This window comes from Lolium rigidum, chromosome 4 (genome assembly GCF_022539505.1).
Source record: "Lolium rigidum isolate FL_2022 chromosome 4, APGP_CSIRO_Lrig_0.1, whole genome shotgun sequence".
Taxonomy (NCBI): Eukaryota; Viridiplantae; Streptophyta; class Magnoliopsida; order Poales; family Poaceae; genus Lolium; species Lolium rigidum.
The window spans coordinates 265,320,105-265,345,245 of NC_061511.1; the positions used below are offsets into that span (position 1 = coordinate 265,320,105).

Consider the following 25,141-nt stretch of genomic DNA (forward strand, 5'->3'; position numbering starts at 1 on the left):
CGATGCGATCCCATCGGGAGCGCTGGAATTACTCGGGGGCTTTTGGAATATCTTCGAGCTATTGCGGTTACTCCCATCGGGAGCGCTGGTTCGCTGGAACCTAAGAAGATATGAAGACTTTTACTCCCATCGGGAGCGCCGGTTCGCTGGAACCTAAGAAGATATGAAGACTATTACTCCCATCGGGAGCGCCGGTTCGCTGGAACCTAAGAAGATATGAAGACTATTACTGCCATCGGGAGCGCCGGTTCGCTGGAACCTAAGAAGATATGAAGACTATTACTCCCATCGGGAGCGCCGGTTCGCTGGAACCCAAGAAGATATGAAGACTCAAGTTTTGAAGAATTGCAGTAATTCGGGACACCCGAATTACATCATCAGAAACCTTGTTCGTATATTTCAACGAACATCGGTGCGATGGAAAATACGCCCAGAGATTGCACTCTAAAAAAGCCTCTGAAACTACGAGTGCTATGATGCAAAATCAACGGGGACATTGCTCTTTTCCTTTGCTATAGATGCCTCAAAGAGTACCGCAAATAGCAAGGATCATGAAGCAACGAAGACCTTGCTCTTTTCCTTTGATATAGATGCCTCAAAGAGTGCCGCAAATAGCAAGGATCATGAAGCAACGAAGACCTTGCTCTTTTCCTTTGCTATAGATGTCTCAAAGAGTGCCGCAAATAGCAAGGACCATGAAGCAACGAAGACCTTGCTCTTTTCCTTTGCTATAGATGCCTCAAAGAGTGCCGCAAGTAGCAAGGATTATGAAGCAACGGGGACCTTGCTCTTTTCCTTTGCTATAGATGCCTCAAAGAGTGCCGCGGATAGCAAGGAACATAAAACACGTACGAAAACGACCCACGGTCAAGACATGCATCGGTTGAAAGCAAAGTTGCACATACAACGGGTTTAGCAAGACCCGCAACACGAGCTGATCACTCAAACAATTTGCTGACCAACGAATACACATACGCTTAAACGGGCAATTAAGATTTGCTCCTTCAAAATTTGCCAACGATATCGACATGGTAAAAGTGCATATACATGTACCTACCAAAAATTTTACAAACAATGGCATCAACGATGCTCAAGGTGCGTTTTGCCCCTTGAAATAAACAACAATGTATCAACGGCACCTGAAGAAAACTGTAAACATCGGGTTGCTCGACTTGAGTCTACTCATGGTTACAAGCATCAGTGCCCAAACTCGGGGGCTACTTCCATCGGGAGCGCTGGATGCGCATCCGATAAAATCATCGGCTCCTCTGAGCCATCACCCCAATCATCGGCTCCTCTGGGCCATCATCTAAATCATCGGCTCCTCAGGGCCATCATCTAAATCATCGACTCCTCTGGGCCATCATCTGAATCATCGGCTCCTCTGGGCCATCACCCCAATCATCGGCTCCTCAGGGTCATCACCCCAATTATCAGCTCCTCAGGGTCATCATCTAAATCATCGGCTCCTCTGGGCCATCATCTAAATCATCAACTCCTCTATCTATGGCATCACCAGATTCATCGGCATCAAGTTCTCGGAACTTGAAAAAGTCTACGGTGTTTGACTTAGCATTTTTTACACCCTATACATAACTATTTCATATTTATCTACACGCTCGGGGCTACTCCCATCGGGAGCGCTAGTCGCGCACCCGATAAAAAATATGGCAACCTCGCCAACAAAGAAGAATAAAGTTGAAGACATCGGCATCAACAATCAAGATCTTCGAGTAGTACAACTTGAGTCTATGCGTGGCTGCAAGCACCCGCCCATAGACTCGGGGGCTACTCCTATCGGGAGCGCTTCGCGCACCCGACCAAAAGCAACTTCGACTCTACATCAAGCACAAGATTCAACAGATGATCAAGTCATTCGGCGAAGACAACTTTAGTCCCTGCCCGAAGCTTCACTTCGGCCAGACACTCGGGGGCTACTGACGTGGGCATAACCCTTCGGGTACTCGACATTGCCATACCCGGTGCAAACTATGAAGGTGGACCAGCACGAGGACTCGACAAGCTGGACATGCACGCGCCTCAACTTGGACTACAGGAAAGAAGACTCCAATATGAATCCTACTAGGACTCTTGTAAACCCTAGCTTGGCTGATATATAAAGCCAGGCAGGGGCACCCCTTAGGGACACGCACAATCAAAAACATAATTGTAGAGGCGACACGCCTAGAAACCGCAACCCGCGGATTAGAACTAGACTAGATCCAACAACTCCGCCTATGGCGGCACCCTGTACACATATATTCATATAGTGGATTGCTAGCAGGACGTAGCGATCCTCCACCGTGGGGACGTGAACCTGGGTACGTCGTGTACCGCCTCGCTCCCGGAACTTCCGTCGTCGCCTTTCTCTAAAACCCAAGCCCCTCAAGGTGGGCATTGCCGAGGAACCGCCTCGTCAACCCCCCTCATAGTTTGTGATTGATTAAACCTCGGATATTGTTTAAGTGCTATTTGCATGTTTGTGATTGGCAACTTGTCTTCATTTGGTGGAGAGATTATATTTTCAGATTGTGTTGTAATCCAAATGCCTATGATCCATACCATGTTTGTCACTTGTGAGTAGATCCCCATATTTTTGAAGGAATAATATGAATTGGCTATGATTTCCATAGAATATGCAATGAGTATTTGGTCAAGTTTTTATCTTTTTATGTGGTTCCATGGTGGTTTTATGCGAATGTTGACTGCATATTACTTCACTCATATGGGCTCATAGGGTTGCACTTTGATGTAATGATGAGGGTTGGAAGTGAAGGAATGATAGAAACCATCTTCCAATACTTTTAGTTGCATTAGAGGGGTTTATGTCGGGGACCAATGAGCTAACTGCTATGGTGGAACATTTATGTCTTAATGATTCCTATATTTTCTCATGAAAATGGCTCTAGGACCCATCATAAGGGGTGTATTTGCTCATATCTATGGCTACACTTAATTTAGGCTCCGCTCTAAGGGAATAAAACTTGACAAGATATTCACCATGTTGTGTAGAAATCTAAATGCTAAGTAAATCCATGCCGCCCTTGGGACGCTTGTCACATATAAGTTCACACACACACTTGAGCTTGTCCTCTTGTTTCATATAAGATTTGGCTTTCTCTCATTGAGAGCATTTACTTATTGCTATTTACTTCTTGTGATTTATTTTATTGCATACTACACATCCAAAACACCAAACCACTGCACCCTTTTATTGTTTAACTTATCAAACTTACTAAACAATACCTTCAGCTCCTCGTGGGTTCGATAACATTTTTTATTAAAAAGTACTACAATTGATCTCCTGCACTTGGGAGTCATCAGTCATTTGCCAAAGATAAAACCTATCTATGGAGAAATCTTGATGCATTGTAAACAATAACATCTATTACATGTCACATGAGGAAATTACTGACATTCGGAAGGAGTTACAAAACAATAATTTTAATGAGAACCACAATGAATGGAAGTTTAGTTGGTGTGACAAGTACTCAATTAAAAGGTACCCTTGCAATTAATTGGTGAGAACATCATTCCACAACCTATTCTCGACATGTGGAAAGCTTTAATCTCCCTAAGGCACAATTATTTTGACATGGCTTCTCCTTCATGATAAAATGAATACAAATGATAATATGAAGAACAGAAATTTGTTTATTGAATTCTCCTACTGCATCCTATACGACACTTGCCCAAAAGAGACTAGTATGCATTTATTTGTTGAATGCAGCTTCAGTCAAAATTTCCGGTGGGCTATTGAATTTGATTGGAACACTAACTATGACATGAGTAATATGATAATGGAAGCTAGTCTATACATCCTCAAAAGAGTGTACGTCTGATTTTTTTCAAGGTGTATTAAGAATTTTACATTGATAAGTGTCACTCACTATCTCTCACCTCTCGAATTTCCCCACATCCAATGAGCTAAATGCATGCAAAAAATAAAGAGACCGTGCATTAAATGTTACTGATCTTGATTCTCGTGTGAGGAGAGAGAATCATGTTTTTTTTTACTTTAAAGTGAATCGGAAAGAGAGAAGTAGAATATTTTATAGATAAGTTTTAAACCTAAATATCCACTTATTTAAAGATGAAGGGACTAGGTCAAGATACTCAATGGATGTCTTTATATGGACGTTATTATTACAGGATGTTGGAGCATATGTGATAAAAAAATAATGCTATATTGAATGGAAATGAGTCCTTTGATGTGTTATTAGATCTAAATATTTTCTTTCCTTGACTATGTATAGAGCTAATCCAAGATCCAAGGAGGGTATGCAGTCATGGTTAGACACTATGAGTTTGTAATAAGGTTGTAACACGCTCATTTGCGTGAAAAGACTATTCAGTGACAGTTTTTTTTGTGTGTCCTTGTTAGGATATCTTTGAAGAACTCTAAGCTCCAAAGAAATTAGGAAGTTGTGGTTGCTCCAAGGCATGGGACCCACAATCAAAGACCCAACAATAACCGACCTATTACGCGGAAGAAAACTCTAAGACGTTGATTCAATGTTGGAAAAAGCTTTCAACTACGAGGCATGGGAGGCGCACGAGCAGCAGCCGGTGCTGCCTCAGATGCCGCCGCAGAAGACGTCCCAGATGGCCCTGGTGAAGGAGGAGGATGCCATGCCGGAGGAGTGTCTGGGATACGTCTTCCCCACCCCGTGGCCAGGCCAGCCGGACTGGCCTCAATACCACGGGGCTAACACGCAATACGTCGAGTCGATGTAGTGGTTGCCGGCGTTCAGGGTGTTGCCGAGGACTCGCTGGAGGACGAGGACCTCGACTTGGAGCCAATGGAGGATGATGAGCTCACGAAGGAAGTGGCCATCACGCGCGGATCGAGCTCTCCAAACAAGGCGAGCTCGAGAAGTGGGATGGCCTCCAGGAGGCCATCGAACTGTGGCAGCAGCAGGCCGCGGTGACGCCGGCTCTGCCAGCACCGGAGAAGCTGCCACCTCCTCCCCCGATGGCCAATATGTGGCCTCCACAACATGTCTTCATCGACTTTGGCGACCAGAACTAGAAGCTGCTGGCGAGGGGGTCTAGAAGCTGCCAGAGAGGAGAGTGCCCTAGGTGCCGGCGAGGAGGTCTACAAGCTGCCGGCCTACGCACCATTATCTATCCTTCTTTAAGTTGTAAACACATGAACTTTTGGACCCAAAATATGTAATTATATCTATATTTTTCCAGCTAGTATTTTTTTGCGGTTTGAGGCCGTTGGCCGCTGGCCACCGTACAAACCGGGATCTATTTCGTGAGCGCCGATCACCATAAATGGACTAAATAGACCGATTTTGTGTTTGGAATGCGGTGACCCTGATGGCATGAGAAAATGCTCGATCATGTTCCCCACCGTCACCATATGTTCGACGTGGAGCTCCTTAACGTCCGAGTAGCCATAGTGGCGGCGGCCGGCGAACCCCACGAACGAGGCCATCCAGCATTAGCTTTTGCGCCATTGCTGGACCGAATGGAAGAAGAGATAAAACCGTATCTATTGAATCGGACGCAATGGAATCGCTCGTGGCCCCTCGATCTGACGCTCCTGACCGCAGGGAGTAAGTTAATTCTCAACGTCAGCTTACTCGATCGACTACATCGACGTGCGCGAGGAAGACCAGATCTGGGCATCGGAGACTACGTGTTTATCAAGGTCCGATCTGGGCATCCGAAGTTCCTCACGTGAAAACTCACCCTGTCAGCCGGGCAGTATACACTGATTCGAACTGGAGATCTATTGCAGCCACCTGCTTTGATTATCAAATTCATCATTTCATTGGTTCCAAGGGAACCACTGCTTGCTTCGGTGCCGTTGAGCTGACGTCGAGCGATCCATTGATTCTTCAATTGAATTACTATATTTCTTTTCCTCGATTAAAGCTGCATTTGTCTCACTTATTTTTACTTCTGCACATGGAGAGTAGACCTCGATTAAAGCTAGCTACTGTTAAAGCGGTCAATGTGTTCCATTTACTGATTCTTCATTTAGAGCTAGGGTCTCGTTTAGTTTTTCCTCCTCCATACCGATTTACTAGGTAGTACTTGCTCCGTCAGAAATTATAAGTTCTATGAGCTTTTTTTTTTAATATTATAAAATCCCTATTGCTCTTTCTCCCGTAATATATGTTTTTTCTCCCTTCTCTCATGCATTGAATCTATTGGAGCATCCAATAATTGAAAGTGAGTTATGAAGTTTGTTGGTCTTAACGAATTGATCATCATACCTTATTTATAATTTCTAACGGGGTGGAGTACGTACTAATAAAAAAAACTTTGACCATTAATTTATTTAATAAAATATGAGATATATGCGGAAAGTTAAATGTAGCTGGTGCTCTATGTAGTACTTCCTCTGTCCCGGTTCATAGGTCCTATGTGTATTCGTAGATCGTTATTTCGACCAACATAATATAAATTTTATAACATAAAAATTATATAATTGAAAAGTAGAATATCTAAACTTTCTAACAACATATATTTTATAATATATATCTTGTATTATGTTGGTTAAATTTGTGTCTAGGGATACACGTAGACCCTATAAACCGGGATGGAGGGAATAGGCCGTTATTTTGAAAAAAAAATGAAGACGACATTTTAGAGTTCCAAAAAAAAAATCTAAAAAAAGTCCTAGATGTTTAGAATGATGTATTCTACCCAAGTGTAAAATCTCAACTCAAAACAACTTCCAACTTTTCTGTCATCCCATAATCTCGTATTGGCCAAATTGCTCGCTGCTTTGTTACTGGTAGTAGTTGAGCCCTCCAAGATGAGCCGCTAAGGGTGAATATGATACTTGTAGACTCCTAAGGCCAACACTATATAACTAGCGGCTGGTAGCAAGCGACAATTAATTGCAGCAATGGCTAAGAACACAGTGTTCCTTGGGCTGCTGCAGCTGCTGCCCCTGCTCCTACCGCCTTCCCTCCGTGATTATCTTTGGGCTGCGCCGAGTGACCACGACATGGATCAGCAGCTCGAAGTCTATCATCCCATAATCTTGCAAGGCGGCTTCAGCTGCTCGGTCCTGGAAGCTCGGCTCACCGACGCCTACACTCCGTCCCTACCGCACTGCGGCGCGCTCAAGGGGAAGGGGTGGTTCCCGCTGTGGAACAACACATCGGACGTGGTCGACCACGACTACATGCCATGCTTCGAGGAGCAGATGAGCCTTGTTTTCGACCCTGCCATCAACGACTACCGGAACCAGCCTGGCGTCGAGACTCGCGTGGCAAACTTCGGCTCCGTATATGGATTCTCCTACAAAGACGAGAGGTAAGTTTCCAGCATGTAGAAACCGTTTTAGTTAGCTCTAGCAAGTCAAGGTTTTATCCATGCCTACATAGTCTGAAGACGGCATTAGCAGCTGTGCCAGTGGCTTTGCTGTTGCCTCTGCCTTGCCAGTTTAGAGAAGACTTGTGTGTATAGACACAGCACAATAGCACAATAGATCCTACGTAGTTGTGAAGCCATTTTTTGACTTTGGATCTATTCCCACGCCACAAAGCACACACCCACAAAGACATCTTGTTTCTCTTCTATCTCTAATTCACCCATACAATTCCATCTCCCCTATTTGTTCCATTCTCAGTGGTTGGCCATGCCTCATCTGAATTTCTCTCTCCTACTTGCTTTGGAGTAGAGCCAGAAGCTTAAGCTAATACTCCCTCCGTTTCTTGAAAACAAATTGTATAACTTTTTTTAAAGTCAAGCAGTCCAAAGTTTAACTACTTTTCTACAAAAAATTATCAACTAATATACTATTATATATAATATTATATGTATATGTGTGTGTGTATCACCACGTCTGTGTATCAATAATATTGATTTTGTATTGTACTGTAGATGATATTAGTTTTTTCTAGGAACTTGGTGAAAGTTCACACATTTTGACTATTGAGAAAAACTTTAGGCCTTCTGTCAGTAATGCATGCATCGATGGAAAAACATATTGCTAGGGAAAAGTATATTCCTTTTACAACCATATCTTGTGTTGCGATATTCGTTTGCGCATCTGGCCACTTATTTCAGCCTCTAAAAGTTACAAATAAAATCGAACTATTAGTATTACTGAATCTACCTTTTCATTTTATGGTTGGAGTCGTTAGTCCATATTTTAGCACGATCGACTTAATAGGCCTTAGTGGTAAATATATTCCTATAGTGTTTATCATATACTCTATTTCCTAAATTGTTTTTCATCTTCGCACTACTTCTCTTCCCCTTGTGTGTAGTTCCATACTCCGAGATTTATTTAAATTCTCTCCAGCTGTCCATTTTGTTGTAATGTAAAGATCCGCAATGAACTGGAAGCACTTGGATATCAAGATGGAGTTACCCTTTTTGGGGCACCTTATGACATACGATACGCTCCGCCACAGCCTGGCCAGTGTTCCAAGGTGTACTCGGACTACTTTGCTCGTGTCAAGGATTTGGTGCAGCATGCAAGTGAGAAGAATGCCAACAAGCCGGTTATCTTCATTGGGCATAGCTTTGGCGCTAGGCTCATCCTCGACTTTGTGAATTCTACTCCACTTATATGGAGGAAAAAATTCATCAAGCACCTGGTTCTACTCTCGCCAACACCGCCTACAGGCTTCATGGAGGTAGTCACGAACCTTGCCTCGGGACCGACAGTCATTCGTTTCCCAACTATTCCTCCCCTTACTTTGCGGCCAATGTGGTGGTCATTTGCAAGTTCCCTTCTATCTCTGCCATCCACAACGGTGTTTGGCCAGGAGCCGCTCATAATCACCAAATACAGGAACTACTCAGCATATGACTATCAACATTTTCTTGCCTCACTTGGTTTCAATATGAAAGGAATGTTGCCTTTTACTAAATGGGTGCTTCCCACTAATATGAGAGTTGAGGCGCCAATGGTGCCAACCACATACCTCAATGGTGTTGGCATTCAAACGACGAAGCAGGTGGTATACTGGGATGGCAACTTTGATGTCTCCCCTGAAAATGTGTATGGCAATGGAGATGGGGTTGTCAACTGGATTAGCGTGTTGGCATTCGCCAAGGAACTGAAAAGGCAACATTATTCAGAGAACATATTCTTTAAGTTCGTCAAGATTCCTAATGCTACTCATGGTGATATTACTATTCAAGACAATTCGCTCAAGATAGTTATGGCTGAAATTTTAGAAGCCAATTCTTGAAGATTCACATATTATATGTGTGTTGTCATCAAGAGTAAAAGATTCCAATGATTGTTGTATGAAAAGTCTCATATGGTTATAGTTGTAGTACTTCTATTAATAAAACGTACAATTTTTTTATTTCACGGTCGTCCAAGAATACTTTTGCGCATTGTTTTGTTTTGATTTATTTAATAATATATTCACTTAATGTTTTAACATTTAGAAGCACAAAAAACACACCATTTCATCGAATATACATAATAAATAATATTAAATACGGAAGACCATATTAATTTCCTTAATAATTTTACAGAAACATTAAGAACAGAGGTTACTAGTATGAGCATAGATGTTGGTCTTGTCTCATCCAAAATACATGTGACGGTTTTGGTAGCTTTAAAATACCATTCGGTTGTTGTAACTTTTTAAACTAACATACTAGCATTGTAGGACTAGCTATAATGGATTTTACGAATCCATTTTTTGTAATAAATAGCAGAATGACCCGTCCAATTCGTGTGGTAAGATATGTTGTACTCGTGTACAATGTTTAGTTCAGAATTGTGGAATGTTGATAACGGCTGTGCTAATTCCAATCATGTGAAAATTCACATTTAAGGTTAAATATTTGGTTTAGAAAGTGTACGTGCATTTATAGAAAAGCTTTTTATAAAATATAGATCTAAGTCTTGAAAAGCGATTGAGATTATGAAATATATGAACAAATTAACCTGTTAATAGCTAACATCACATTCCGATAGAGTTGATTCGGTTTACAAGTTATTTGTGTGAGATCAATGCTGAGTAATTTCCGTTATGCAACATACCGTTTAGAACAATTGGTGTATGACCGTGTGTTGGGCTGTGGCCTCGAACACCATTTCCTCTATCTGCACCACAACTTTTATAAGACTGCCTTCCATGAGCGTCTGCAATAGCTAGGGATCAATCTGCCATGTTCCTACATGGCCGACAGATTTGGCGAGCATGCTCCATTGCTCGACACCACATGCTGCCATCATATCCAAAGGCGGCCTCCTGCAATTCTCCGCGACATCGCAGTAGACATATACAAACAAATTAAATTGCCTACAACATGCAGCAAAATCGTAAGAAACCAATAGAGCAACCGAAGGAAAACTCAGCAGAAATCAAATTGCATACCAGGACGGCGAGAAGAAATAGGGACACCAACAGAAAACTGCACTGAAGGCAAAACCAACAGAGCAGCCTGGCGCGAACCAACAGACAAACCCACCGTTTTTTTTTTGCGAATCACGAGTTTTATATAACTTAAACAGAGGGATTACAATCCTTGATAAGGATCTGTTCTAAGAAGGGAGGTTTATAATTCACATAAAGACACCTTCTTCTATCACTACTAGCTCTCACAAGCGTGAGCTGCCTCATTAGCTTGCCTTCCAATATACGAAAATTTAACGCCTTCCATCCGATGTAGCAATTCTTTAGCATCACTTTCTATCTCCACCATGTGGTAATGACGATCTAGAGCAAACTGAACTCTGTCACGAATTGCAAGCGCCTCCATCATTAGTTCGCTCGCCGCAACGCTGTACTACAAAGCTTGTTCGAGCATAAAGACACCATCATGATCTAAGGTACCTTGACGTGCGTCGGCATCAAAACCAGCATCAACATTGATTTTCAGAACTCCCATCTCCGGTCTCTGCCATTGGGGGATTTCCTTTGTTGGCATCTACGCCTTCTTCTTTCCCAACTAAGCAAGGTAGAAGGTTGACTCCATGACCCAACGAACTGAACCGATGATCGATCGGCCCTCGTTGCCATACCATACTGAGTTCCTTTCTGACCAGACTGACCAGCAGCCACATAAAATCGCAGCTTCCTCTCTTGTTCCCTTTGTACCATCAATCAGATCAGTTGCCCATGATCTAGGGTGGAGTTTAGGTATTTTGATTTGCATCACGTTCTTGAGTTCTTGCCAAAAAATATACGTGCCCAAGTGCACTCAAAAAGTGCATGGAATATGGTCTCCTTCTCCGCACCACAAGTCTTGCATAAAGCAAGTTCCTCTATATGTCTTCGGTTAAGCTCCTTCCTACAAGGAATATACCCGTTGGTCACCCGGCACCAGAAGGAACGAACTTTGGGTGACACTTCTAACTTCCATAAAATCTTCCACCACTACTTTGAGTCATTGTCAGAGCACGACGCATGCTCAATTTGTTGGTGAGATGAAGCCATTTCTTTGTAGCATGAACGGACAGTAAAACATCCACTTTTCTCTAGTGTCCATGCCCAGGAATCATCATTAAACCTGCCAATGGGTATAACTCGAATAGCTTCAACATCTACAGGTTCAAAATCCTCCTCTAGTTTCTCAATGTTCCAAGCTGAGTGATTCTCAATATGTTCATTAACCATTAAAACCTTGGATTCTGGATTTCTTACTAATGGTTTTCGATTGTAATTCCATGGAATCCACGGATCATCCCACACATGAATAGAAGAACCATCCCCTGGTCTTTTAATCAGACCCACCTTTAGAGCTTCTCTCCTATGTAGGATAGCATTCCAAACATGACAAGAGTTTATCTTCTTCCTTGCTGACATGAAATTTGTATCGTGAAAATATTTTCCACGCAGTACTCGACCACAGAGAGAATCGGACAAACCCACCGAATTAATTAGGAACCGAAGCAAACAGTTGGCTGGTAGACGTGGAGCCACACACCACTATACACCGCCCTCCACCCCAACTATGGGAAAGGGGAACAAAAAATCAACAACCTGTGCATACGCTTCCGCCCGACGCCTTTTCGGCAGCTTCGCTTCTTTGGAGATCTCCGACTCCGCATCCATCGACGTCAGCATCCAAGAAGATACGCGAAGGAAGGCGGGCAGAGGTGAAAACCCTAGATGCCGAGCTCGGAAAGAAAAGAAGAGAAAAAGGAAAATAAGTAAAGAAAACAAAGTTGGACTGCGGGAATCGGTCCCACGGAAGATGACCAAGTTCACGATCGACACTGTTCATTCCACGATTACTGTTCATCTAGCATGGCAGCAAGGTTGAACGCATGCGCTGCCAACCTAGCTTACAGTTTTAAAGAATGGTCACCCGACGTGAGCTCCCTTTCTTTCTCGTAAGATCTGAGATATATGCAAGGTTAAATCCGTATAATGGTTTTATCTTAGCAATATCATATAGGATATTTCCCATGTTGGAGAAGAGATAAGCAACAACAAATGAAACAAGTTTATCTTCTCTTAGCTAGGAGATCACCACTTATCAAGAAAGATAAGAAGTTTTTCTCCATTGTATGAGATGCTTCATCTTAATCACGCATTCTCTAGTTTATTTTTTTGATCATGCTGTAAATTAAGGAATACGCAAACAATAATAATTATTGGATATAACATAACAAGATAATCTATTTTATAATATGTTATTTTGTGTTCTCTAATCACATGCAAAGTCTAATATAAGACAATTTTATCAGCCATCATGGTACATGTAGCAAGAAATTAAAAAATGACAAACAAGCACATCCTATTTTAGGTTCCCTTTTCCCTATCAAATAAGAAACTTCCATTGCCGGGGCAAACTATAAAATGTGTTGCAATATGCATCATGCATGCATAGTGAACCAACATAAGTTTAAGAACTGAGATCTGCAGTCCTGGCCCAGCATGGCATGAATGGAAGGGGAGCTGCAAACGGGTGATTAGTTATAATCATTACACCGAGCAAAGTTTCACCAACATATCACAAGAACACACTCAAGCTAGGCACCAATAGTTATCACAGCTATTTATCATAACATGATTGATCTCGTCCATTCGTTTTTTTCGATAAAGGATGCTTTATTACTTTTGCAAAGAAATTACATCCAGCCTCTGTATAACCAGGATGCACACAGCCGTTTATGAGTCTTAAGTCCAAAAAGATGCCAAACTAAAAAAGAACTAGGCGGAATACATATCGGAACGATGAATCATATAACGCCTAAGGTGTGGGTGGGGCTTCAATCCGTAGACTATGCTGCCACCCATGTAGGGAAAAAGTATCCCTCGCCGTAGCCTCCAACCGTGTACAGACCTCCGTAAATAGGTCTCGGTTCTCCATGCGCTGAAGAGGTAACCACGGACGGAGAATACTTGTACATCTGTAGATGACCTGCAACAAAGAGCAATTTTTATCATTAAAAATCTTGTCATTTCTACTCAGCCAAAGCGCCCAGATAACTGCTAGCGCTCCCACCCTAAGAAGCAACTTGAACCTTGAATCTATACCATGAAGCCAATTGCCAAAGACATTGGCCACACTAGTCGGAGGGTACAAGGTAGACGCTACTTGGATGACATACCAAATAGATCTCGCGAACTGGCACTGGAAGAAAAGGTGTTTAATAGTTTCATCATGATAAAAAAAAACACATCGAGTACTTCCGTGCCAATTCCGCTTAACAAGATTGTCTTTGGTGAGGATGACCCCTCGACGAAGATACCATCCAAATATTTTTATTTTTAATGGTACCTTCATCTTCCAAATTTTCTTATTATTATCAACTGGTAAATCAGAATGAAGTATGGCGCTGTATAAAGATTTGACCGAGAAGGAGCCATCTACATGTAAATTCCACCTAAATTCATCTGGTTCAGGTGATAGATTAATATCCCCCAGCCTTTGAATTAAGGTATTCCATGCCAATAGCCTTTGTCCAAGCAAAACTCGTCTAAACGTCACATTCGGTGGAAAGGTAGCTATTACTGTGGCAATGGTATCTCCTTTGCGATGAACGATACTGTACAACGCAGGATACTGTTCACTTAGGGGTGCATTGTCTAACCAAGCATCTACCCAGAACCGTATATGTGCTCCATTCTTAATTGAGAAAGTACCATGACGAAAAAAGACATTTTTTGTCGCCATTAGACCAGCCCAGAAATGTGAATCCCCAGGTTTCCAAACCACTTGGGATAACGTCTTGGAGCCGATATATTTTCTCCGAAGAATAGTTTGCCAAATCCCATCCTCGGTAAGGAGCTTAAAAAGCCATTTACCCAGCAGAGCTGAATTCTTGACCTCCAGGTCATGAACTCCAAGCCCGTCTTGATCTTTGGGACTACAAACTATACTCCATTTAACCGATCGATATTTCTTTTCTCGTTGTCCCCTTGCCAAAAGAATGCTGGATCGATAATAATCGAGTTTATGCAGAATTCCTTTTGGCAATAGGAAGAATGATAACATATACAGTACCATATTTGTCAGTACCGAATTAATGAGTACCAATCTTCCTCCCAGGGACAGCAATTTACCTTTCCAACTACTAAGGCGCTTCTGTAATCTTTCTTCCACTATTTTCCATTCAGCAATCGTAAGTCTCCGATAATGAATCGGAATACCCAAATAGCGAATAGGAAATTGGCCTTGCCCACAACCAAACAACTCTGCATATAGAGCTGTATCATCTTGGGCATCACCGAAAGAGAACAATTCACTTTTACGGAAATTGATTTTCAATCCCGACAACTGATGACTACATTCGTATCCACCTCATATGACTACATAGGACTATTCACATATGATGGAGAAGGGTGAGTACATGGTGATGCCAATTGGCTTGGAGACGATTGTAGTGATGATGATGTCGAGATCCACATCTCCGTCGTGGAGAGAGATCATGATGACCATGATAACAATGATCACGATGGGGCATCACTTTGTTTTGCGAAACACTTTGTGCCTTGTGGCTAGGATTTTTTTGCATATATGGTCATCTGGACAAAGGAGGGAGCGAACCAAGATCCTCGGGAAGCTGGGCCCACCATGGCATGGATGGAAGGGGAGCCGCAAACAGGATCTCCAGCAACCCAAGGTAGCCTTCTGGCCTCTTTCTTCTCGGCGTGTTGGACCTGTTGTTCCATTGAATTCTTTAATATAGTTTTGTTTTATGTTAGTTCTATTGTTTTTGGAAAAGACATAAATATTATTTTGCTCGATAAAGCATTGGTTATGGTAGTTTTATTCCAACATTGGTGAGATTTCAGATGAAACCATAAACAAAATGTTGTAAATAGCAGTTCAGCTTTTGTGGTCTACTTACATTGCAGCAGCCTGAAGCTTTGGAGCTGGGTGACTTTTAGTGCCTCGCAGTTGGTTTTGTTGGTGTTTTTAACAGAAAAGGCCTCTTAAAGATATCTCATTTTTTTATGCAAGTGCCGAAAGATTTCAGGTTGTGCTCTCTCCTTTGTTTGAATGATCAGGCTACGTCCTCTTGTAATGCTTACGAACCTTGAAGTGAATGTGTATATGAGATTTTTTATTCATATTAGTAGCTCTTATATTTATTGCTCGAGAATTAGCTGGAGAAAAAAAAATTAGTTACCCTTGTGTTGGGTGATTTGGCTCCTCCTATATTTGATGAACATGTTATAGCTTCCTTGTGGCGAATGCCTATATGAGATATTTTTATACAATATTTATATTTATCTGTAGCTATTACTCAAATTTCTTTTCATCAGTGTGTGTGAGTTACAATCTCCATAGTTCCTCGTTGCAATGCACAAATCCATATTTCAAATTTTTTACTATGATTTATTTTGTAGTTTATGGATCTTTCTGGTTGCGATTTTATTAGTTGAGACGTGCACGTGCAAATTTACTAGTGAAATCCAAACTATAGACCACGTGACAGTCACAAAGAACAAATACCGTTATCATTTTATTATGTACACGTATCTGTTAGCGACCACTCCTCACCTGATGCTCGGGCTACTACTACCTCACCTAGGGCTGGCGAGGAATTGGGCCTTTGGCCCAAGCCAAGGCCCACGAGGAAGAGGACCGTGCCAGGCCGGTACTCCGACCCATCCTGGACATGTTGAAGGCGACACATGGGAAGTGTGACTACTTAGGCTGCCTCTTCTAGACCTTGGCATAAGAGCACCAAGGATTCCTTCGCCCTTGCTCATGATGTTAAGAACTTTGCAACACATTAAAAATTACTAATTTTTTTTAGATCTAGCAAGTTATAGCCAATTAAGAATACCAATGAAGGGTCTACCAAGCAAGACTATGCATCATTAATTTCAACTTAAAAACTACAAGTCGATGGATTTTTCATGCATGGGACGTGACACCAAGAGCAGCAATAGTCTCATACACCAAGCATAAATTCGAAAATAAATTGGATGAGGGGAGGAGTCACATACCAAGGAGTAATTCCACCAAAAAAGGAATATGAAAATGGGTGCCTTAACTTGGAGATCAAAAATTGGGCAGCAAGGGAGCACGGGATTTTTTTTTTGAGAAGTGCATGGTCGAGTTTTGAGTGGATGAGACTAACCTAGGAGCTTGCATCACACCTAACTCCACATGTGGGGCCCATAAGGGTAGGTGGCGTGAGGTGCATGGTGGCTCACGCCACCAGTGCCCTTTTGGCCCCTGGGTACCTTCTGGTGATTGATGTCTACGCACGCTTCTATTCCTATAGACAGTGTTGGGCCTCCAAGAGCAGAGGTTTGTAGAACAGCAGCAAGTTTTCCTTAAGTGAATCACCCAAGGTTTATCGAACTCAGGGAGGTAGAGGTCAAAGATATCCCTCTCAAGCAACCCTGCAATTAAGATACAAGAAGTCTCTTGTGTCCCCAACACACCTAATACACTTGTCAGATGTATAGGTACACTAGTTCGGCGAAGAGATAGTGCAATACAAGTAATATGGATGATTATAAGTAGTAATTGCAATCTAAAATAAAAATGGCAGCAAGCGAACATGTAGCAGAACTTGTTGGAAACGGTGTTTCAATGCTTAGAAACAAGGCCTAGGGATCATACTTTCACTAGTGGACACTCTCAACAATGATCACATAATTGAATAAATAAATGCTACTCTCAAACACTCTCTTGTTGGATAACAAACACCATTTATTGTGTAGGGCTGCAAAAGCACACCTCAAGCCGGAGTAAAAAAGCTCCACAACGTCATAAAGGAATCACACACGATGCGCACACTGTCACCATCACATCGTGGAGAGTGACTCCGGAGTTCATATTAAAGTAACCTCTAGAGTGCATAATAGACAAGAGTAACATCTACATATTCAACTAGATTACAAAGCTCATGATCACATAAAGATCACACCATGGGAGAGAGAGATGAACCACATAGCTACCGGTAGAGCCCTCGGCCTCGGGGGAGAACTACTCCCTCCTCATGGGAGTCAGCAGCGGCGATGATATGTACTGTTTCTTGTATGCTACAACACCAGGAGATAGGAACTACATAAAATATAAGCATCCTATTAAATCGTTCATCACAAAATGCCTAAACTGCACCAATTTTAGAAGGAAATCCTAGCGTGACTGTCAGGTGCATTTGCATGGAACAAACATATGCAACCAGCAAGAGTAAGGAAATAGAAGATGCATGTGCTAAATAGATGTAAACTAAAAGTTAAGCGCAAGAGATAGGACATGTGTACCAATGTAAGCAGGTTATGTCGTCCAAAGTGGTGAATACGAGATGATCCTCCTTGCTTAAGTCACCATCACTGAGAATCCAACCGAAATCCATTCAAACCAATAGGCAGAATCCAATGAAACTAGGTCAGGCAATATGTCGAGTAGCTTCTGAGCGGGTGAGCAACCTAACAGATTGACAAACATGATTAAATTACATGATTGACTGCATAAAAAAAAAGGGGGAAGTGGAATCTGGAGCGGGCAGCTACCAGAGTGGAGACCCAGCAGGCGTCGCTCTGTTAGTCCATGGCTACACGGGGCAGCTTCTTATAACCGGTGGTGGCACCGAGTGAGTTAAACCTAGCAGGTCCTTTGAATTTACAGAGCAATAATGGCTAATGAATGTTGAGAATCATTGGGCAGTTTCACCAACATTTGTGGCGAGGAGGGTATAGGCACTGAGAAGATTTGTAGCCATGAATTTGTAGGTCAGGACGGCGGCGGTGTGCACCATCAGGGCAGACGAACGGCATCCAAGTTTTTTCACGGGAGGAAAGGAGAGCGAGGATGGAGAACATGCAGTTACCGGCGTGGAAGCTGCTGGCCGTGGTGGCGACGCGTGCGGAGTTCCCTGATGGGTGTGGAGGCGGACGACACCATGCCATGCTTTTTAAGCTCAATAAAACGACAGCTGTGGATGAACTTCATACAGCAGTTTCCACTCTCTTAAAGATCGGATTTATTGGATTTAATGGTAGGATTTATTGGCCGCAGATCGGTGGGCATTGGGGAGGAGCAGAGCCACGGGGAGGAGGAGGCGATGGTGGAGGAAGACGAACTGAGGTTGTTTCTCTTCGATTTTTTAGGATGCACATCGAGGACGTCAACCGAGAACAACCGGCGTGCGTATCACATCCCATGTCTGTTCTGGCCCAATTCCGTCTAAAGCATCTCTTTGAGTCCATGTTAAATCATCTATTCAGTTTGGTCGGAAAAATGTCCATGCGGAGGGACAAGTAACGTAATGGAGTCAGGAAATTGGGGCGACGTGGCCTCACGAGAGAGCAGCAAAATGGGACCAGCTATTTAGAGATAGAAGATAATAGGCAATAAACTTTGCAGCTACATACCAAACTCATATATATGATGTGGCAATATAAGTTCACTACTGAAATCATGTCACTCGGACCCTAGCAAGAAGCGTTAAACATAACAAAGGTGTATCGACACCATACAAGAATATTTTCAAGATAAACACAACAAATATCGATACATATGCATGATTACATGATCAATCTCATCTAATCCCCATCCAGCTCACATGCCTACAGAGAACTACTCACTGATGGTGATGTAGAGTGAGCACATGGTTGATGGAGCCGGTGTTGATGATGCTGGCGGTGGATGTGGCATCGAAATCCCCCTCTCCGGTGTGGATAGCAGGAACAATCTGACCACCGAAATGAAGATCATGGTGGTGGCGGCGCATGGTTTTGTGAAAAGTTTTGTCCTCTTGGGAGGATAGGTTTTTTGGGTATATGAGGGGTACGCGAAAGGAAGCGGCGACACGACGTCTAAGGGCGAAACGAGCCTAGGTGGCGTGGCCTACATAGGAGCCCGTGCCACCTGCCCTATTTGCCATTCTGTTCTTCTCTTGGTGGCCCACTTCAGCTTATTTTGTTCGTCTCAAAAATTCCAAAGCTTGGCCTTTGACCTTGTTCTTTTTAGAATCGCGTAGCTCCTATAATATCCAAAATACTAAGAGAAGATTTTTCTGACACACAGAGTAAAAAGCAAAATAAAGGGACTTTATTGGAAAGTTCCATAAATCAACTAAAAATACACAAGTAATATTAATACAAATAAGAATGTAAACTAGTCTTATAAGTTGATATTATGATGATTCAAAATGCACGTATCAACTGTATTTGTGCGCGCCAAACGCTCTACCGCGTGTGGGAATCGACCGTCCTCGCGCGGAAACCTGTAATCACTGGTGGCGGGACTCGACGGTACGTTAATCGCCATTAAAGGAGCTCATCAGACCAAAAAAAAATACATCAGGCTGATGGGAAAGCTCCAGAAGCAAACGGAGACTTGAACCTTTGCAGTCGATTTTCGTGTCCGTGACCCGATCCAAACAGACCTAGTCTATTACTTTTGATGACCGAAATGGTTTGAGCCACTCGAAATACCCTTACATCTAGCTACTACTCATTCATGTGCGGTGTCAACACCCGGATTTTTAGGTCCAGATGCCTGTTATGCCATACATCGCAATCCCAGGAATATTGTTGTTGCGAGACATAACAGTTGAATATCATAAGTCATCATTCATTACATATCATAGTCGTCTTACAAATAGATCACATGATCCAATATTACAATAATAGTTGAACTATTGTTTCAACACACATCACAAATACATAGCGGAAGCGTAGATAGAAGGGGACTCTATAGTCCACAGGCCAACGCTTGACGTCCGGAGTGGTCCTAGTTGTCGTAGACGTCCTGCTGTCCTTCTTCCGGGTTCTGGTACTCCTCTTCATACTGCTGCTCCTCTTCATAGTCTGGCCATTTGAATAGCCAGGGACACAGCCGTGAGTACTTTAAAGTACTCGCAAACTAATACTAATGTAAGTACGAACATTTCTAGTAAGGAAGTGCTAAGCTCTAGTTTCTTTTGCATGAAGCCAATTTTTGCTCACAAGAATTTGAAATCAAAACTTTTCATGTGCTACTAACTCAAGTGGGAACATTAGTGTCATTCCCACAACATTTGTTGTAATTCAAGTCAAATTCCACATTCACCTTTTATTTGCAAAAATCTCAATTCATATGTCACATTTTTGAAAAATGGTCTGATGACGGAACAGTATGGCCTTTCCAACCGTCCTTAACCGTGGACGCGGCTATTCGAATAGGTTTACACTCTGCAGAGGTTGTACACTTGTGCCACAACTTTTGATTACATCCGTCAGGGGTAACCCTGAATAATCGTAACTCAGTACGCGGATCATCAACCATAACCTTTTACTTACATATCCTAGTATAGGTACCTCTCCCCATGAGCTTGGCCTCCCGGTGAAGACCGATCGTCAACTCCGGGAACTGCACAGGGCTTGGGCCGGACATTCACCTCTTCTTTAACGTCGTTTCTTTTGTTGTGGAGGCAGCTTTCGGCATAACCCCAATGACGCTTGTTTAGAGGGAACCCATACTAAGACACATAAACTTCCAGCTTAAGCCCTACCCATAATCGGGTATTGTGGGGGTACTTGTAAATTGGAATGGTATCGCATCCGAACCCAACCATCAGTTTTCGTAAAATTCACCAAGTCCTTCTCAAGTCATATTCACCTTCAAAATCTTTCAATAGAATGGATCATCATTCCAAGGTTTTCAAAGTCCTTTCATTGCACATATCCCCAACTAGAGTAGTCATTTTCAATTTAGCACTAGCATCTAAGTATGAGGGGTGCTAAGTAATTTGCTTTGCTTCTAGGCTAACATTGATACTCTTGTACCAATCCCATACTAACCAAGTGAAATCATAAATCAAAAAGTACTTTGATAAAACAAAAGTAAATAAAGCTTGTAGAGTAAAACTGGGAAATAGGATCATTAAGCATAAAGGAAAAAGTAATGGTGCCTTGCTCGTGAGGAGCTTTGCACTTGGGTAGTCTTGCAAGAATATTAGCTTGCCTTGGTTGATGTATTGATCAAAATGTTCCTCCTTCTTCTCCGTAGATGTTCTCGTCGTCCCCTTCGTAGCCTTCGGCACTAGCGTCTATGAATACGAATACGGGGTATACAATCACCACACAAGTTCAAGAGCTATAAAAAGCACACACATGAATCACACCAACTATTCTAGCATTATCACAGTGTCATCATGTGGGTTGATATGGTTTTATTTTTAAGAAAAATAATTTCCTCTCTTTATATATGTAAATGATAGTTTCCTTTTAATTCTTGAGGAATAATTTCCTCTCATTGAATCTTCTTAAGATTTAATTTCTCAAACCATCACACATGAATTTATGTTGACCTAAGTCAACCATTCATCATCATCATTTGAGAAAATGATTTAAATGAGGTAGAGATACCTCATACCATTTAATAATGCCTATTATGATTTAAAATCTCCAAGTATTTCATGTGAGAGTATTTGACCAGGGGTTCAAACTTCATATGAAAATACTTGGGACAAGATTTAAATGAAGTGAAACACCTCATATAATTTACACAAGTTAATCTAGCATCACACATTACTATTAAGTGGGTAAATGTGTTGTTTTCTTATTTAGGAAAAAATAATTTCCTCTCATTGTCTTATTAAGATTTAATTTCTCTCATGAACAATATATGACCTAGGTTGACCAAAGTCAACCTCTTCATACTTATTATTTGAGAAAATGATTTAAATGAGGTTCCATACCTCATGCAATTTAATACTAATAGGGTAGTGATTTAATGTCACATAATAACTCAACATGAGATTATATAGAATAGTTATTACCTCATGTTAAATTACTTGAGAACAAGGTTTAAATGAGAGGAATACCTCTCATATGATTTAACACATAGTGGTAACTAATTTAATAGAAACTACTATTGAGGTGATTTAATATTCTCAATTAACAGGAATGATACCATGTTGACCAAGGTCAACACTTCACATTTATTATTTGAGGAAAGTGATTTAATTGAGATTCATCATCCCATGTGATTTAAGTAACTAATGCAATTTAAATACTATGTTGATTTAAATGAGGTGCTACACCTCATAGATTTGACCCCTAATGGTGAACATAATTTAAATGAGATGGTGCACCTCATGCATTTTAATAACACCAAAAAAAATGATTTAATATCATCAACTAATTCAATATGAGATTTTTGCTAACCATGGTATCTATCTCATGCCGAATTAGTTGAGACAAGATTTAAATGAGAGGGAAGCTCTCATACATATTAATTCTAGTATAGCAAAGATTTAATATCACCACAATTCCTATGAGACCTAAATGACCAGAGTCTCTACTTTATTTGGAATTGGTGGTGACCAGATTTAAATGAGAGAAAACTCTCTCTCATAAGATTTCTTAATAGTTTTGGACAATATCTTTGACTAGAAATAGCCATAAAGTCATATAAATCAACTAAGCCATGATCATTCAAAGTAGGCATGGCATATTTTTGTAGAACAATTAGTATAAGTGAAAAGTGAATTATAGGAGTTGGAATTAACTTAAAATTACTTTTGGTTGATTTTTAATAATTATTCTAAGGTAGAAAAGTCCCTGCCTTGTTTATTTTATCACTTTAATTATATAATAGAGCTAGGGCTCAATCCAGTGGCATTGTGTAGATAATTTCCTAAGGTTTCCAAAAATATAAAGTTTGTAAAATTTGGCCGAGTAGATTTGTCCCTATTGAATTTCAAAGTTTGCAACAGATTAGGGTATTTCTCCTATTTTCCAATTTTGAATTCAAACCGTGGGCTTCGCGTGGGAAAAGAACTTGGGCCGCAGGGAGAAAAAGAGTTGGGCCGGCCCACTTCGCGTCCAGCGCGAGCAGGCCGTCTAACGGCGGGTCCCACTCGTCAGTGAGATTTACTCACCGAACCGGTACGGGGAAGGAGAGGCGTTGGATCAGGCGATGATCTAACGGCCAGGGGTTGTCGTCGTCGACGGCGAGAAGCAGTGGCGAGCGCGGCGGCAGCGGGGGTCGGAGCGGTCGTCGGAGCTCCGGCGAGCGTCGGAGGGGTGCGCCGCGACGTTGTTGTCGATGGGGAGGCGTCCGGAAGCGGCGGCGCGTCTTGGGGCGGCCTCCTTCTCCGGCGAGCTTCGGCATGCGGCGGCGGCAGCGAGCTAGCAATTGCGGCGGTGTGGTGGCTAATCGAGCATGGTGTGAGGTCGAGGAGAGGCCGTGAGATGAGGGAAGCCGAGGGCGTGCTCAAATTGGAGGGCGGAGTGCTCCTTTTATAGTGGCTTCGAGCAGCGGCGGGAGGTCACGGTGACGATGGCAATGGCGCTCTCCCGTCGATCAACGGCGTGGGCGAGGGTACGGTATCGCGCAGGCGGACTCAGGGAGCGTCACGGTGCGCTCAGAACAGTTTTTGGTGGTCAAGCATAGTGGCAATGGTCAAATGCCGACGCGGTACTGTGGCGGACGTCGTCGTCCTCCTCGACGGCGACAGGGCACGGGGAGGCTCGTGGTGGTGTCTGGCGGTGTCCTGGAGCTGAGGTGATTCATCCTGCAGGCGCTGGTGACGAGGGACGGGCTGAGGCGACGAGGCGCAGCGCGCTCTGGCGCGTCCGGTGGCTGGCGCCATGCGCGCTCCGGCGTGGCATGGGCGTTCTCGGGGGTCACCTGGGCGCGCTGGTTCCGGCGTGTGCACACGTTCTCTCGGTCAAGGGAGGGCACGAGCAGGTTCAGAAGGGTGAGAGGGAGTCAGTGGACATGGTGGTGCAGGCCAGAGGTGACCAGGTGAGGAGATGGCATGTAATGGCCATGCCATGCCACGGCATGACATGTTTCAGTTGATTTAATCAAACCCTGGCCAGTGCAAGTGGTGGTGATGGTGTGGTGAGGTGAGAGGGCTCTCCGGAAGTGCGGAGAGGGCAAGGTTGGACCAAGTCCAAGGTAGAATTGAGGTATGGGCTCAAATTTTTACCACCGCCAGCAAGGTGTTCGACAGAATGCCCGCAAGAAAAAGATTTTTGAATTTTGAATTTCTTTTTGGTGGGTTGTAATCAAATAATAAATGGAGCATTTTGGTGGTGGTGGTGGTCAAAATGGAATTGAGATGCAAAATCACATTTTGCATAAGATCTTACATATGTGAAAAAGTTCCAACTTTGCTTGCTTCTCATTTGAAATTGGTGATGAATTTGGGGTGATGGTTTTGGGCAAAGTTGAAGTGCTTGATGTTGTCTTGGATGAGGTGAAAAGGTTTGACCAAGTGTAGAAGTGAAATCTCAGAATTCAGGGGCTCAAAGTGAGTACCAGATTAGGGATGTCACATATGACCTTATCACATGTGAGCTCATATTTATCTAAATTTTGATTTGAATGTTGTTTGATGGTTTCCAAAGTTATTAATATATGTGTAGTATCCATTTACACCCAATGGTGCAAACCAAAATGGTCTAGGTTCAAGATTTGGAAACATGGCCATATCCACATATGTGTATTTGAAAAAAAATCTTCTTATTTCCAAATTTGATTTGGTTTTTCTTGATCTCATTGATGTGGTTGAGGTTTAATATGATATAAGAAAACAATCCAAGCAATGGAAACAAGTTTGGGGGTCTTTTACTCAAATTTGTATTTTTGGCCATATGCACCTATGTGCATTTCATACTTTTATTCCTTTTCTTTATTTATGACCAAAGGTCATGGTTTAGGGTTTATTTGGTGTTATATTGGGTGTGGTAAAGTTTTCAAACCCTTTGGGAAAGGTAGAGGTGTTTAGGTCAAGCTTTGGTAAAATGGCTATGTGCCACATAGGCCTCTATGCATA

At 42.4% G+C, this 25,141-nt stretch overlaps 1 protein-coding gene across 1 annotated transcript; it reads left to right on the forward strand.

The window, feature by feature from the left end:
- Nucleotides 1–6,871: 6,871 nt before the first annotated feature.
- Nucleotides 6,872–9,176, forward strand: LOC124648721 (lecithin-cholesterol acyltransferase-like 1). Its single transcript, XM_047188434.1, has 3 exons — nt 6,872–7,284; nt 8,279–8,490; nt 8,854–9,176. Exons 1-3 carry the CDS (start codon nt 6,872–6,874, stop codon nt 9,174–9,176), a joined length of 948 nt encoding a protein of 315 aa, XP_047044390.1.
- The last annotated feature ends 15,965 nt before the right edge of the window (nt 9,177–25,141 follow it).

Bases quoted from the DNA above. Each gene is read 5' to 3' on its own strand.
- LOC124648721 (XM_047188434.1), top strand. From the start codon at position 6,872: ATGGCTAAGAACACAGTGTTCCTTGGGCTGCTGCAGCTGCTGCCCCTG. The intron at 7,285-8,278 runs GTAAGTTTCCAG...AATTCTCTCCAG, and splicing joins TTCTCCTACAAAGACGAGAG to CTGTCCATTTTGTTGTAATG. The intron at 8,491-8,853 runs TTGGGCATAGCT...CTTTTACTAAAT, and splicing joins CAACAAGCCGGTTATCTTCA to GGGTGCTTCCCACTAATATG.